General features: G+C 50.2%; 6 protein-coding genes across 6 annotated transcripts; 3 read left to right on the top strand and 3 right to left on the bottom strand.

The window, feature by feature from the left end:
- Window position 1: 1 nt before the first annotated feature.
- F5B22DRAFT_230651 (cwf18 pre-mRNA splicing factor-domain-containing protein) lies at window positions 2-1,010 on the top strand. The gene has a single exon (XM_047969855.1). The coding sequence runs from the start codon at window positions 164-166 to the stop codon at window positions 791-793; it is 630 nt and encodes a 209-aa protein (XP_047829812.1). The 5' UTR covers window positions 2-163; the 3' UTR covers window positions 794-1,010.
- F5B22DRAFT_647546 (uncharacterized protein) lies at window positions 940-1,925 on the bottom strand (the record flags this gene model as incomplete). Its single annotated transcript, XM_047978881.1, has 3 exons — window positions 940-1,612; window positions 1,664-1,776; window positions 1,845-1,925. 3 exons carry the CDS (start codon window positions 1,923-1,925, stop codon window positions 940-942), a joined length of 867 nt encoding a protein of 288 aa, XP_047829811.1.
- A 2,757-nt stretch (window positions 1,926-4,682) lies between these two features.
- On the top strand, window positions 4,683-7,362 carry F5B22DRAFT_637064 (uncharacterized protein; the record flags this gene model as incomplete). Its single annotated transcript, XM_047977378.1, has 6 exons — window positions 4,683-4,736; window positions 4,818-5,698; window positions 5,753-6,088; window positions 6,145-6,236; window positions 6,289-6,623; window positions 6,676-7,362. 6 exons carry the CDS (start codon window positions 4,683-4,685, stop codon window positions 7,360-7,362), a joined length of 2,385 nt encoding a protein of 794 aa, XP_047829810.1.
- Window positions 7,363-8,505: 1,143 nt separating this feature from the next.
- On the bottom strand, window positions 8,506-10,243 carry F5B22DRAFT_610743 (JAB1/Mov34/MPN/PAD-1 ubiquitin protease-domain-containing protein). Its single transcript, XM_047975235.1, has 2 exons — window positions 9,933-10,243; window positions 8,506-9,842 (listed from the first exon to the last, which is right to left on the bottom strand). The coding sequence occupies exons 1-2, from the start codon at window positions 10,041-10,043 to the stop codon at window positions 8,844-8,846; spliced, it is 1,110 nt and encodes a 369-aa protein (XP_047829809.1). The 5' UTR covers window positions 10,044-10,243; the 3' UTR covers window positions 8,506-8,843.
- Window positions 10,244-10,435: 192 nt separating this feature from the next.
- Window positions 10,436-13,163, top strand: F5B22DRAFT_610741 (DUF1253-domain-containing protein). Its single transcript, XM_047975234.1, has 3 exons — window positions 10,436-10,730; window positions 10,785-11,522; window positions 11,579-13,163. The coding sequence occupies exons 1-3, from the start codon at window positions 10,597-10,599 to the stop codon at window positions 12,897-12,899; spliced, it is 2,193 nt and encodes a 730-aa protein (XP_047829808.1). The 5' UTR covers window positions 10,436-10,596; the 3' UTR covers window positions 12,900-13,163.
- Window positions 13,079-14,261, bottom strand: F5B22DRAFT_610739 (ribosomal protein L17). The gene is made up of 2 exons (XM_047975233.1): window positions 13,901-14,261; window positions 13,079-13,770 (listed from the first exon to the last, which is right to left on the bottom strand). Exons 1-2 carry the CDS (start codon window positions 14,114-14,116, stop codon window positions 13,411-13,413), a joined length of 576 nt encoding a protein of 191 aa, XP_047829807.1. The 5' UTR covers window positions 14,117-14,261; the 3' UTR covers window positions 13,079-13,410.
- Between the last annotated feature and the right edge of the window lie 54 nt (window positions 14,262-14,315).

The following is a 14,315-nucleotide window of genomic DNA, read 5'->3' as shown; positions in this document are numbered from 1 at the left end:
CATCAGATAAACTGATGCTACCGTACCTACGCTACTTACTTCTTACCAATTATTATTCACGTTGAAAGCCTAATATCTACCGGCGCGTACCATTCTCGCGATACTAAACTGTACTCAGAGCTCGATAACTTACCCCGGAACTCTCCGTCGTGTGTTTATCAGCATGTCGGCGTCGCACGCCACCCTTAGCCTTGCAGCCGAAGATCGTAAATCGCGGCTTGCCAAGCTCAAGAATCTGAAGCGCAAACAGCCTGCCGACGAGATCGTTGCACCTGAATCCGAGCACCCTGCATCGCCACCTGCCGAGGTAGATGTTGCGGCCCTGCACTTATCTGGCCGTAACTATGATGTCGAGACGAGAGGCCCCAAGCTGGGCTTCGAAGCACCCCCAACACTGGCCATGCAAGGTCCCACGCTCGAGGAACAGGCCGCACTCGTAGAGAAGGAAGCCCTAGAAAAAGCTGCCGAAGACGCCAAAGAGAACCAGGGAATCGACCTATTCAAGTTGCAGCCTAAGAAACCGAATTGGGATCTCAAAAGAGACTTGGATAAAAAACTTGAAGTGTTGAACGTGCGCACCGACAACGCTATCGCAAAGCTGGTTAGAGAGCGCATAGCAAATGCACAAGCTGCGGCGAAGAAGACATCTCAGCCTATTGCGAACGACGGCGACGACGGCAGCGCAGAGGCAGCGGGCATGGATGGTGTGGCGCTGGTTGAAGGATTACGAGTGCGAGAACGGGAAGAGGAAGAGGAAGAGCGAAAGGAGCGCGATGACGAAGACCTGGCGTAGATTCACAAAGTCTCATGATTTGCATTGCACGGCGTTTGGTCACTGGCATAATTCAGCACTGTTCTAGGGGGTGTATACCATTACTTGTGTTTAGGCTTAATGAGATTGGCTTGGCTCAGAGTAGGTAAATTCTATGATACCCGTTATTACCGGTCGGCGTTCATGGCTTGTGTAAGGGCCAATCGTTTGGAAAATGGGCTAAGACTCCGTTCCCGCGCATTTCGCCTTGGTGCTCCTCTCTGTTCTCGATCATGTCGGCGATGTGGGGGTGAATTGTACCGTGGAGGATTATCATCTGGTCTCCAGGGTGCAGCAGGGGATCTAGAGCGGAATCGTCTCCTGTTCTCTGGTGATGGTGATCGACTTGGACTTTGCGAGTACCTCCTACGTCGTTTATCTTCCCATCGCCGATTTACTGGTTGCTCGTCTGGATCTAAACGGCCACGCCGGGTACTGTCGTCGCGACTTGATGATCTCGTTCGCCGCCTCCTGGGGCTAGGTGACTGCGTGCCTCTAGCATGCCTTTGAGGGCTATGGGAGTTATGATCTCTGTCCGAATCGAAGGATCGTCTCCTCGTCGACCCTTGTTTGGGCGGTGGGCTATGGAAAGCTCTGCCTGACCTTTGCGGAGAAACAGAAGGTCTTCGATGAGCTGGTGAAGAAGGTCCTCGTGTTGAGATTGTAGAGACAGAATCATATGAAGACGATCTCTCACGCCTTGAGGGGTCGCGGTCTACGTCGTCATCACTCCGTTCCGATTCTAGCTTCCTGGCTCTTTCAGCCTCCCTCTTAGCTAATTCTTGATCAGCCACTCCTTTTCTGTAGCTAGTTAGTAGATAATTCTATACAAATCTTGACCACGGAACATACTTATCTTGCAACGCATTTGGCGTGTCACTTGTTAGCTTGGGTACAAGCTTGGGATTGAAAAGTTGTTGTGTTCGTGACGGCCGAGGCACATAGGGCCGTTCCTGTGTCGAGGTCTTGCATTCATATGAGTAATGCCGTGCTTAAAGTGTCAGCTCAAGAACAGGTAAGCGTAATCAAATACAGCAGAACACTTATCTCTTTTGAGGCACTTCTGGCATTGTACGTTCGCTGGTGTGCTTTTTGATGGTCCTCTCCGGTACATGATGCACGAGTGTAGAAAATGTGAGGCTCTGCGATAGCCGCACAGCCTCAGCACCAACTTCAACAGATTGATCTATTATCCGATAATATGAGCTCGTTTTCTGCCTAGCCCGCTAGTGAGATAACATGAGCGTCGAAGGCCAAATGTCTGTCAACTACCATCATTTGCCCTTTGGAGATGAGGTTGGATGTGGCAGCTTGCCTTCAGCCACAGCATGAGCTTGATATAGGTAGGTACCTATGTACCTCATCTACCCCACTATAAAACGACCCCGGTGGTCCACCGTTGATGACTGACCATTGATGCCGCTTACATAGTTGTCTCGGTTGTGTGTATTAGCTGTTGTGATGCCCGTCTCAATGAAGCGTTTTGGCTTGCGACAACTCTCATACATAGTAGATGCCAAAATCGTGCAATTCAACCCCAGTCACAAGGCATTTATAGGTACTTAGGCAACAACCTTCAAATCGTCATACCCATGCTTCTCATCGTAATGGAAGGAAAATACCGGTTACCTTAGCTTCTACCCTAGACATATTTTTCTAATACAATGATATATGCTAGCACAAACGCTTGACATTGAGGGCAAAGCTTATAAGAATGCTGATTTATAGATGAAGAACATGGTGATGAGCAGGTAAAGATTAAGCTTTTAGGATTATGGTGAGAGGCATGGCCAAGACTATAGGCCAGGATTCCAGGTTAATTTATATGTTTTTTGTTTATGGTTAAGGTGAAACCAAACGGCTGGATGCCACGGAGCAAGGACAGTTATTTTATGTCTATAATGTGGATCACTACATATGTACCGTGAAGATTTAAAGCAGACGAAATCTACCAAGTGAGAAAACAAAGACCTACGAACCTATGGGAAACAATAGGTTTTCAAAACGTGGCCTGGAAGCGTTGGTGTCTCACATGTTGGTAGAATACCTCGCTACCTCTTCGAATCCATGGATTTCGCATTGAATAATACTTAGGTGTATGCCAATCATTTCATACAGCTACAGAAGTCCTGGGGTATTCTAGTCGCACAGAAGAAGTCCTCAAGGCACTTTCAAGTGGTTTGCAGTTGTTAAAGCCACCAATATTTGCTTCGTGAACTATTATATAAAACTAACTAGGTTGTATAGGTACCTAGGTAGGTACCAATGCCTACAGATTCTGGAATGTGAATGTTACCATATGTTCACGTGACTGGTAGCGAATTTAGTAGAGTGTACCTACGCTACAAAAATAGTAAAATAGAGGGCTATGGAACATATTTAGCTGGGTAGCAGTTGCCCCCAAGGGGCCCCAAAGTACCGTGCTTAACACTGTCAAGTGCGCCTCCACGCTGCAACCTTACGTCTGGTCCGTCCTGTGTACTTCCATGTACTTGCTGCCTATACCCTAGCACAGCGATGCTCTACCATTCTCTTTCTCATTTTCGAACCATTGAAAAAAGACATGATGATTTCTACCACCAATCTATAAGCCGAAGAGTTCACCTGGCTCTCTCCACTCTTCTAAAAGCCTCAGAAGCGTGCCTGATCTTGTCTCCCAATACCTAAGTAAGTAACTACATGCGTACTGTGTACGGGGTAGAGGTAATGCGGTAACACTGCACCTACAGCTCGCTAGTCAAATTTAGCTACTGGTGACTTACCCACCTACCTTAACCTAATTCCCTGGCACTGCAGTGCTTTACAGCAAGGATACGGCATTCAGCGCCTGTAGGTTAGGTGAGGTTGCTGGTGTGGTGCGGTGCGGTGCAGCAGCCCGAGCAGCCTTCTCCTGGCTCCCGCCGTCAAAAACTCTCCACAACCAACCTGGGCACTTTCAGCACGCACAACCACACACAATCGGCTTTGGCCTCCACCCGTCTCTAAAAGTTGATCCCCAACTCCTCCCCTGCTTCGTCGGGTTCCCTTCTGGTTGACCCTCCATCCCATACCAACGACGCCAAACAGGATCGGGGGCTGCATTCCTGAACATAGAGACGACTGGCCGCCGGCGCTCTGCAGACCGACCCATCCGCCCGTCCAGTCCACCCATCTCCAAGTGCCGGCTCTCGCTCTCGCTCTGGTCAATCGATGGTCAATCGATGCTAGCCTCGCATCGTCTCACTCTTGACCACTTGGCTTTCCTCTGCTCCCTTTTGCGACCGACCTCGATACCACCAGTCCCGGCCAGGCATCGCCGCTGAGTGACGCCCTACGTTGGTCTCTTGTCGTCGCTCGCTCGCCGCAGAATTGTTTGTGCGACCTCCAGAGCCTGTGCCGACCAATCCCTCCCACCGACGCCAATACGCACCTTTCCCTCCCTTTCCGGTCCCTGTTCCTGTGCTGACGGCAGCCCTGTCTTGGTCTCCAACCCTCTTCCACCAACCTTGGGTCGCCCTGCTTTTCGCATCGTACATTTCTCTCAAACCGTCTTCAGCGCTCGATCACTAGCAGTAGCATACTAGTACCCCACATAGACGAGGTCATATACGATTTATTTCATCAGCGTACCGTTTTATTTAGAGTGGCCTTTTACGACAATGATTAGCCGCATTTCCATCTCGCGGGTTGCGCTGATTCACTTCATTTCTTGATCTCTATCACCCCTGGCATTCTTGTATCACAGCTATCAAAACATCGTGGCCTCCATTGGGCGACTTTGTTTGACCAACTAGACTCTGCGAGATTGCTGGCGGTGTCTTTTCTTTTTTTCCTTCCACCCCACCGATCATAGATAGACATATCTGGTCCATAATTACAGAGTCCTTTCAAAATGGCGACTGCGCCGCCCCCGTCGGCTGCTCCCAAGAGGTTGTCTTTTGCAAAGGTATGTCCACTTGACCCGGGTTGCGAATATGCCTTGTGAAGAACGTTTCCCCATACGATCAAGTGCTAATATGATGACCAGGTTGTTGCGTCCCATCCTAGAGATAGTGTTAATCCCATACCTGTACCCCGAGTCGCTGTACCAACTATGGATCGTCGTGCGCAACCCGCGATTCCGGTAGCTACAAACTCTGTCGCAAACACGCAGTCTGTTGCTACGACTGTGTCTACAAGCGTGGGAAATGCCACGCAGACTCCGTCAGTGTCTATTGAGGGGAGCTCGAAAAATACTATACGTGGGGCTCAGGCCCCTACCAACCGAGAGGTCAAGAATTCAAACGGCCCACCCGTTAACACCCGTGCGATATCTACACCGAGCTTAGTCGTGAATGGTTCATCATCCTTGGTAGTAGAGCCGCAAGTAAAACCCGAGAATGGAGCCTCTACATCGGATGATGTGTCACAGCGAGCGGATTCTAATTCAGAGATGGGTACTAAGGCCCCCAGCCTCGACGGGAAAAGTATCACCTCTGGCACCACTTTTGCTCTAGATGAAAAAGAATCTCTCCGTCCTGATGATAGCGCAAGTGTCAAAGCCGCCGCTGAGGACGACGAAGCCTTCTCAGTTCGGAGTTCCTTACTTGCGACATCAAGGATGGGTTCTGAGAATGCACGCATGCATCGCCTCAGAATTGGTGATATGCCAGAGAAACGACCTATTCCGACGCTTTCTGAAAGCCAGGACCCGGGGCTGGCAACTCCGCAAAGTGGAGCATCCAGCCAACAACCACCTCCCGAGCAACCGCAAACTTTAGGTGCGGTCACTGGATCTAGTGACGCTTTCAACTCCATCTATGGAAAAAACCCAGACGAAAAGCTCCTGGAGGCTATGAAGTCCCCAAAGGATCGACTTTTCTTGTTGAGGCTAGAACAAGACGTTATCAACTTCGTATTATCGTCAAAGTAGGTGATATCACACCCTATTTCCGTGTAATTTACTAACATGTAACCTCGAAGAGAACCTTACATGGATCTTCCGCCAAATAATTCGTTTTGCCGAATGTTGACCCATAAGCTGGCTGACTATTATCATATGACACATTCTTTTGAAGCAGTTCAAGGCTCTGTTCGCATCTTTAGAACCCCATTTTGTCGGGTACCTGCGTCATTGGCAAGTATCATAGAGTTGAATGCAGATGACAAACCGAAGACACCGCCTCCAGTGGTTTTGCCGAAGAAGATCATGCGACGTGGTGAGGATGGTGGATCTGGTCAGGTTAGTACCAGTGCCTCGAAGGCTACATCAGAAGTAGGAAGCGATGGCAAAGACAAAACAGCACTTGCCAAGGAAAAGTAAGTGATGGAACTACATACTGCTGACCGGGACTGAGGCACTAATCTGCAGCTAGAATGACGCGAGAAGAACGCGAAGAGGCGTACAAGATAGCCAGAGAGAGAATCTTTGGGAACAGTTCGGACAAACCAACAGAATCAGGAGCAGGTTAGATACCAAAGCATCTTAAGTTATTAGAAGCTTGCTAATATGTGTTTAGACAATGACGAGGCAAACGGAGTTTCTCGGGCTAGTTCTGTGTCCGCCAAGGATAGATCCAACCTTGGAAAGAGAGGAAAGACCGGCAAGCAGCGTCGGGATGACTCTGAAAGCTTTGATTCGCGCTCACAATATATCAAATATTTCGCTCCTCCTCAACCCCAGATGGACTGGTCTACTCAGCCACCTCAGTTCATCCCTACAAATATGCCATACAATGGTCAGGCGTCTCAGCCCTACCACTACCAAATTCCTCAGCCCTATCAGACTCCTCCACAAGGATATCCTGCCATGATGCCAAATAACGGGTATCCGCAGTATGGCAATATATCAACAGTGAGTAACAGTGTCTGCCATATAAGTCATAGAGGCTAACCATAACTTGCAGTACCCACCTCAACCCCAGCCGCTGCCATCCCGATACCCTTCGTCTAACGGGTCAATCGGAAGCAACTTTGGCCCCCCTGCTCAGCCTGCACCTCAGCAGTCCTGGCAGCCTGGCTATAACCCAAATTCTCCATCACTCTCATATCAGAACCGCGGACCTCCAGCCCAATCTCAGGGCACTGCTGGGCCCGTGGGCATTCCTTATGCATTTGGGCAACTTCCAGCCCATGCAAACCCACATGATCCTAAAAGTCAGCACCCTATCCCTGGGAGTTACAATCGCCATGCCTTCAATCCAAAAACTCAATCTTTCGTGCCCGGCAATGGAATGAGCCCTGTTCAGCCTCCAATGGCTCCTTACAACATGCCAGTTCCGCCTCATGGCAGTCCTCAGATTGGCTCGCCACACTTGAGCTATGTCGGATATAATTCTCCTGCTCCGGCCCAGCCTTACACGATGGGCGGCCCTGGGTATGGCATGAGCCGCCAGAGCTCAAACAACTCCCTTCCAGCGTATCATGCGCCACAGCATATGTCACAACATCCATCAGCACATCTTCCACAGATGCCGAATAAACCAGGAGTTCCACCCCAGGGACCGTCAGCTGGACTAGGTCAAACATTTAGCCATCTCCCTAATTATGGTAATCCTGCCACACTACCACAGAAACCGCCGACCAGCATCTAGATGATGCAGGCCTACATGCGCAGTATACGAGAGCAGAGCATTAGTGGTGTTTCATGTTTTGATTGAGGGGCGATAAGCAAGATCAGAATGAATGGATAAAAAGCATGTCATAAAGATTGATGACCACCATGGGCGTACATCGGACAGGGTGGCTTTACCATTGCAACATGCATATCATTGGCGGGAGTTTCGGGCGAGAGGGAGTAAATAATGATTGAACTGTTATTCTGTCATTTAAATTGGTCATCGATCCTGGCACATCTAGAAGTTTTTCCACTTCTGTCAGGTTTCCAGGCGCACAAGGACATTGCTGCACCGTTTCATGCGGAATGAGTTGAAGGAAGGAGAACCTTTATATGCTTGGGTATGAGGTCGGGACGGCGCTCATATTCCTGGGTGATGCCGGATGGGGGTGCATGAGAGCTGACGGGTTTGGCTTAACTATTTCTGTAGACCAAGCGGGTGGGCAGTGATTGACGCTCCCATCACCACATTATACTATGGCTGCGGAAAAGGCATGCCAGATAGTATTATTTGCTTAAGGTGATGCATCATAATGGAACCATTTTTCTCACTGGCTCTTTTCTCCCGTTTCAATGTGCTCCGTCTGTTTGAAAAGAGCAGTCAGTCGCGCGAGGCATCTTCATTCAAGGGTTAAGCTGTGGGTGCTGATGGTGCTCACTAATTCATAAATTCAGAATGAAAGCGGTGTTTCTCTCAAGCGTACTCTGAGTCATGCATTTCCCTGAGGCTGTATACATATGCTTTACACATGTTATAATCTTTCTTGGCTATTGGGACAACGCATCTATACACACCCCTTTTGATGACTGATAAACTATATACGTACCTCATCGACTACGTAGCTAGATGCCAACATGGCTAGCATAACGAAATGCTTGTTTGTTGTATGTTCCATAATATAGATAAATATATATATAAATATATAACTATACGTATCGAACAATGGCTGTTTACTTGGTTTATGTGGTGATCGAGAGTTCAACACATCTACACTCTCAGGGCGATATAAATTATCAACAAATTACTTATGATTGTGATGTAACTGGAACGGTTATGTGATGTTCCTGTTACATTTACAGCTCGAAGACTTGCTAATCAACACACCAGGGATGACATTGATGAGGTATCGATCATATTTTTATTTCGTCAAATACGTCCTAATCTATTACTCTGGTTTCCCCAATCCGGATGGAACGCCTGCAGTAATAATGTGTCTCCTTTCTAGGGGACTTTTGCCTGCCTTCTTCGTCATAAAGCAAGCCAATGATTCTTTTACGGCTGTCTTTCCGGGTCTGGAAATAACTAACCCCCAAATTGTTAGTTCGCCGCTTGTATGGTAATTCTAAAGCCAGGGTAAATGCCCCATCTATAGGGACAGTACTGGCAGTGGTTCGTATATCTATGAACTTGCACTCCCACGTCGGTACTTTTCAACCTTTTACACTGAGGTTGTGTGTTCACTCGGTTGGTTCTCTTGGCTCCCTGGGCTCCCTAGGTTCTCTAGGCTCACGCTGCTGGCCACCGCCTCGACCACCCCCACGACCACCTCGCTTGCCGCCACGCTGGCCGCGCTCACCGCGCTCGCCTCTCTCACCCTTCTCGCCGTCCTTGGCGTCTTTGTCCTCGCTAGACAGCACTGCCGTAGCAAGACGCTGGCTCAGGTCGATCTGGGTTCGGATGCTATTGGCTAAGTAACTAACCATGAGCACATCCTGAACGTGGTTGTTGAAGTCGGCTTCAATTTGGACCGGGTCAACTTTAGGTGCGAGCGCCAGCGCGCTCATAAGGTACTGCCCTAGAGCGTTGTTTGGTTCCTGCTCCTCGTCGATGATGGCGCTCACAAACTCGGAGGTACGATCTAGAAGGTCTATTGTACTCTCGAGGCTGCGCAGCAAAGACTCAACGTCGGAACCAACGGGGGCGGTGCGTGTCTCGTTATCCTTGGCGCTCGAAATCAAGTCAAGCGCAGATCGCTCGGCATCGTTGTATGCAAGCTTGTGGGGTACTTGGACAAAGAGGCAGCTCTCAGCGGCACGTTCAGCATTGACAGCCACGGGAGAGGATATGTAGGCGCGTAGTTGAACATCGGAGCCGGGCTCAGTCGACACGGTCAAGTGAACAGCCGGGTGAGGAAATGTTCCGGTCTCGGGAGAAGCAAAGAAGTTTTGAATCAGGGCGCTGAAACTGTTGAGTTCTGGCGACGTTGTGTACCAACCGAGTAATGTCTCGCGAGGGTTCGCCTTGAGGTGAAGTGACAACATATTCTTCTGATATTCGACATCCACCTCGACTTGGTCCTCGTTCTCGGTATGGGGGATAGCGAAGGACGAAACAACCGAAATATCGCTGCCATCTTCAGATCTAGTTCCTATCAAGGCGCCGATGACGCGCGACGATGTGGTGGGTGTTGCGGGGATGTCGCGGCGGTTGGCATGGTCAAGAATTGAGAGGATAGCCTACAAGGGAAGACAACGGGGTCAGTCAAAGCCCACACAGCTTCACGAGGTAAACGATATGATCGTAGGTTTAGAGGATCGGCAACATACTTGAGGCTGGATGTTAACGCTAAGCGGGGCGAGGTTGTTTTGGAAGTTGAAGGTGGAGGGCGCAAGAGGCCGTGCCAGATGAAGGAACGAGCCGGAATCTGTCGCAGCCATGCTGGGCGATGGCTATGGGGATCGTGATGCGAAAAGGGGGACGGGGTGGAAGAAGAACGAGGCTCACGGAGAGTGTGGGAGACTAGGATCGTGGTGTCCCTTGCTCGTCTTCTTAGGTCGACTGATGGTTAGAGAGATGGCTCGCTCGCCCACTCGTCACTCCCTAGTCGCCGTGAATTTTCACAATTCTTGTGGGATTGGTGGGGCTTACAGCGCATTTGCAGGGCGTCCGAGAGCGTCAAAGCGACCTGGGCGATTCTGTGGCGGGGAACCATGCTGCGATAGCAAAACCACGCTAAGATACCAATCCACTAGCCTAGACAGGTTAGACCGCCATGCTTAATTGCCTTGGATCAACGCTACCTGTGGCTGAAGCTTCGGGCATTGTGGCTCAACAGCCTGTCTTTATAACTTTTTTTCTTATATATATATATGTAAATTGATCTTATATAAGAGCAGCTAGACGATGCGATCTCGTTGACGGAATTCCTTGTCATTATAATCTTTAATATTCTACGTCTCCGGGGGAGTTACGCGACATCGTCAGTCCCAAATGCCGCCTCGTGGTAAATTTTCAGGTCGTCGCGGATCCGCAAGGGGTCGAGGTGGAAAATTTGGGCGGGGTGGTGCGAAAAGGAGCTTCGGGGGCGCAGAGAAATTTCATAATACGAGACTTGAAGATGCCGAGTAAGTATTTTTTTGACATGCTGATATCAAAAATTCACTCTGACACTCATTTAGGGAATCTGGCAGTGAATCGTCTGGCGAAGCTTCATCAGATCTTAAGGTTGATAGTGAGGGCTCAATATCCGATGTTGAGGAGACCCCAGCAACGACCCAGCCATATATGGCACTAATGCAAAGTCTAGAAAGAGATTCAGTCTCTAGCGCAGCTCCCACTACGAAGAGGAGAAAAATAGACCATCCGTCCCCCAAACAAGAGGTACCGCCCGCAGCTAATGATGAAAACGGAGAAGTCTCAGATGACGAAGAACGTGATGTTGATCACGTTGAGGAGCCAGAGGAAGATCCATCTAATGACGTGGAATTGGAAAACGACAATGATGATGATGATGACGATGACGACGACATACCTGATGCCGAGGACCCCTTTGAAACTCATTTTGTAAACCCCGATAGCAATGAATATAACATACGCTTGAAGGGGGTTACATCCAATGTCCATCAGACTAAGCAGGTAGAGAAGAACGGATGGCGAATGTTTAGAAGCATCCCTGGTCAGACGCCGGACCAGACAACTCAACCGCCTGCGACTGTTCCGGGGCCGTCTGGTTTGAAACTCAAGCATAGGCTCATTGAGACCTCAAACAAACTGTGTCCGTCTTTCGATAGGCTCGAACAGGTTCTGTACCCAATAACATTTAGTTATCAAGATCTTTTATTCTGTGGTCGTAATGCCACTAATGCTGGAAATCTAAGACGAATGACGTGTCTTCACGCCATAAACCATGTTTTCAAGTAAGTACTGGCGTACGGTGTTGACCTCGAGCGAGCACCTAGCTGACCATATGAAGGACACGAGACCGAGTCATCAAGAATAATGCAAAGCTGGCAAAAGAAGGCGAAACCACCGACTTCGAGCCTCGGGATCAAGGATTCACACGACCTAAAGTCCTCATGATCCTCCCTACGCGCGAGGCCGCCGTAAAGGTGGTAAACGCGATCTGCGCGGTCTGCGAACCTGATCAGCAGGAGAACCGCAAGCGCTTCGACGAGTCGTACATCGACCGAGAAGTAAAGTTCTCAGCAGACAAACCGGCAGATTTTCGAGATCTATTCGAGGGCAACGACGATGATATGTTCCGAATAGGCATCAAGTTCACTCGCAAGACAATTAAATACTTCGCCCAATTCTACAATAGCGATATTCTACTTGCAAGTCCGTTAGGACTGCGCATGGCAATAGGGTCCGAAGGGGACAAGAAGAAGATGGATTACGACTTTCTTAGCTCTATCGAGGTCGTCATCGTTGATCACGCCGACGCCCTGCTCAACCAGAACTGGGAACATGTAGAATACATATTCGAGCACCTCAACCGCCAGCCGCGCGATGCGCACGGCTGCGACTTCAGTCGCGTCCGCGAGTGGTACCTCGACAACCAGGCAGAGAATTTCCGGCAAACGATTGTCCTCTCAGCCTTCAACACGCCCGAGCTTTCAGAGCTCCACCGATGCAGCAAGAACTGGGCGGGCCGCGTGCGCGTACAGCCCGAGTACAACGGCATGATCCAAGAGTTGGGGCTCGTCAAGGCTAAGCAGACATTCTCTCGCTTCGAAGCGCCCTCGATCGCCGACGAACCCGACGCGCGATTCACCTACTTCACGAGCGCCATCGTTCCCTCTCTCATCAAGCTCGCGGGCCGCAAAGGCTCCAGCGCAGACGCCGGGGGAACCCTGATCTTCATCCCATCGTACCTAGACTTCGTGCGCGTGCGTAACTATTTCTCTACAGCCGACGCTGTCGAGAGCCTCTCGTTCGGCGCCATATCCGAGTACGCCGACGTGCGGGAGGCGTCGCGCGCGCGCTCGCACTTCTTGTCGGGCCGCCACAAAGTCCTGCTGTACACCGAGCGCTCGCACCACTTCCGGCGCTACGTGATTGCGGGCGTGCGCCGAGTCATCATGTACGGCCTACCTGATAACCCTATCTTCTACCGCGAGATCGTGGGAGGATTCCTCGCCAAGAGCGAGCAAGATATGCTCTTGGAGCCCGGACGTGGATCCGTCCGCGTTGTATTCTCGAAGTACGATGTGCTGAAATTAGAGAGGGTAGTCGGGTCGAAGAGAGTGGGCAAGATGATTCGCGAACGTGGCGATACGTTCGATTTTATATAGGGGTTGAGATCAGGTGACCAAGCACATGTGTCGAGCTGCACCGAATCTGCCCATTTTGATGTAGTAGTAGTGATTAGACGAGATACCATATGACTTCCGCTGTTTCGTCGTCTCAATAAATGAAGTCATTGACAAACGATAAGAACAAAGCCTGACACATCTGCTGGTGCCTGCCTGAGTTTTCATGAAATAGTCATTTTATACTATTTTGTCTGAGTTGTAAATTTTACTTTGGTATGTGTTCTAGACGGAGGCCAAAATGGCGTATTTATCTAAGTAATGTACAATATTGTCGTACAATTAGATCCTGTACTTTAGGCTAGGATCGGAGGGATACAAGTAGATACGGCTATCTGTCGTTCAGCGCCGCCTGATCTTCTCATATCTTTGGACAAAGGACTTTCTGTCCACTGTGCGTGACCCAGAATTACTTCCACCCCTAGCTTTGCCCCAACGAAGTTGTCAAAGCCCGCTTCATCCTCACGCTCATCGCCCCTTTCAGTCCCTTCATTTACGCCGTAGCGGCGTTAGCACCCTGCTTCTTCCCACCAGCAAGATTTAGCTTGCCAATCCTCTCGACCATGTCGTCAAAGACCTTCTGGCCGTTATCGCGGTACCGCAGGACCTTGCCGCGATTCTTGAGCGTGAGTTCGTTGTGCGGGAGGCCGAGGGCCTGGTCCCGCGCCACGGCGGCGGCCGTCATGGCGAATCGCATGTCCTTGGGCCCGTCGACGAACTCGAGGATGGCCGAGGCGCCCTGGTCGTACGTCGACTTGGGCTCCGTACGCAGCACCCGCGTGTACCCGCCCGGCCGCTGGAGGTAGCGTTCGCGCAGCTCGCCAAAGAGCTTGGGGAGGAGGTCGTGGGGTGTCTGTTCGGAGCGAAGAGGAGAGTCAGCTGGTTCTACTTTGTGGCATTGTTGCGGGTCTTATGCCGGTGAAACCATGGATCTTAGGGGAGGGTGTGGTGTGGTTGTAATTGAAGTAAAGGCGTGCACATACGTATAGTATTCCGGTGGCCCGCCGCCTGCTTGTCTCATTGTTTCTCTTCGCTAGTGTTATCAGCTTCTCAGCGAGACGCTGGGCCTCCTTCGCCTTAGGCCAGGTGGTGTGTATGGACTCATGCTTGACGAGCGATGTGACGAGGTTGCGAAGCAAGGCTTGTCGATGGGCTGAGTTTCGACTCAGATGACGGTATTTGACGAGACCGCCCGCCATCGCTTCGTTTTGTTGGGCGTGGGGATTCCGCCAGAATGCTTAAGATTCACCCGGGGACTCTTTGCGATTGAAGGCGGCGGGTAGAGAGGTCGTTGATTGGAGGTATCGATAATATGGTTGTTATTTTGTCTAACCGACTCCAGGGTAGGCGCTCTAAAGAAAGAAAAGACCCGCAGCAGTTTTTGAGTGGGCGTACTTT

Source organism: Xylaria bambusicola (assembly GCF_022495145.1).
Source record: "Xylaria bambusicola strain CBS 139988 unplaced genomic scaffold F5B22scaffold_27, whole genome shotgun sequence".
NCBI classification, from domain to species: Eukaryota; Fungi; Ascomycota; class Sordariomycetes; order Xylariales; family Xylariaceae; genus Xylaria; species Xylaria bambusicola.
Note: the sequence above shows the minus strand (reverse complement) of the source record. Positions and strands in the feature narration are given on the sequence as shown.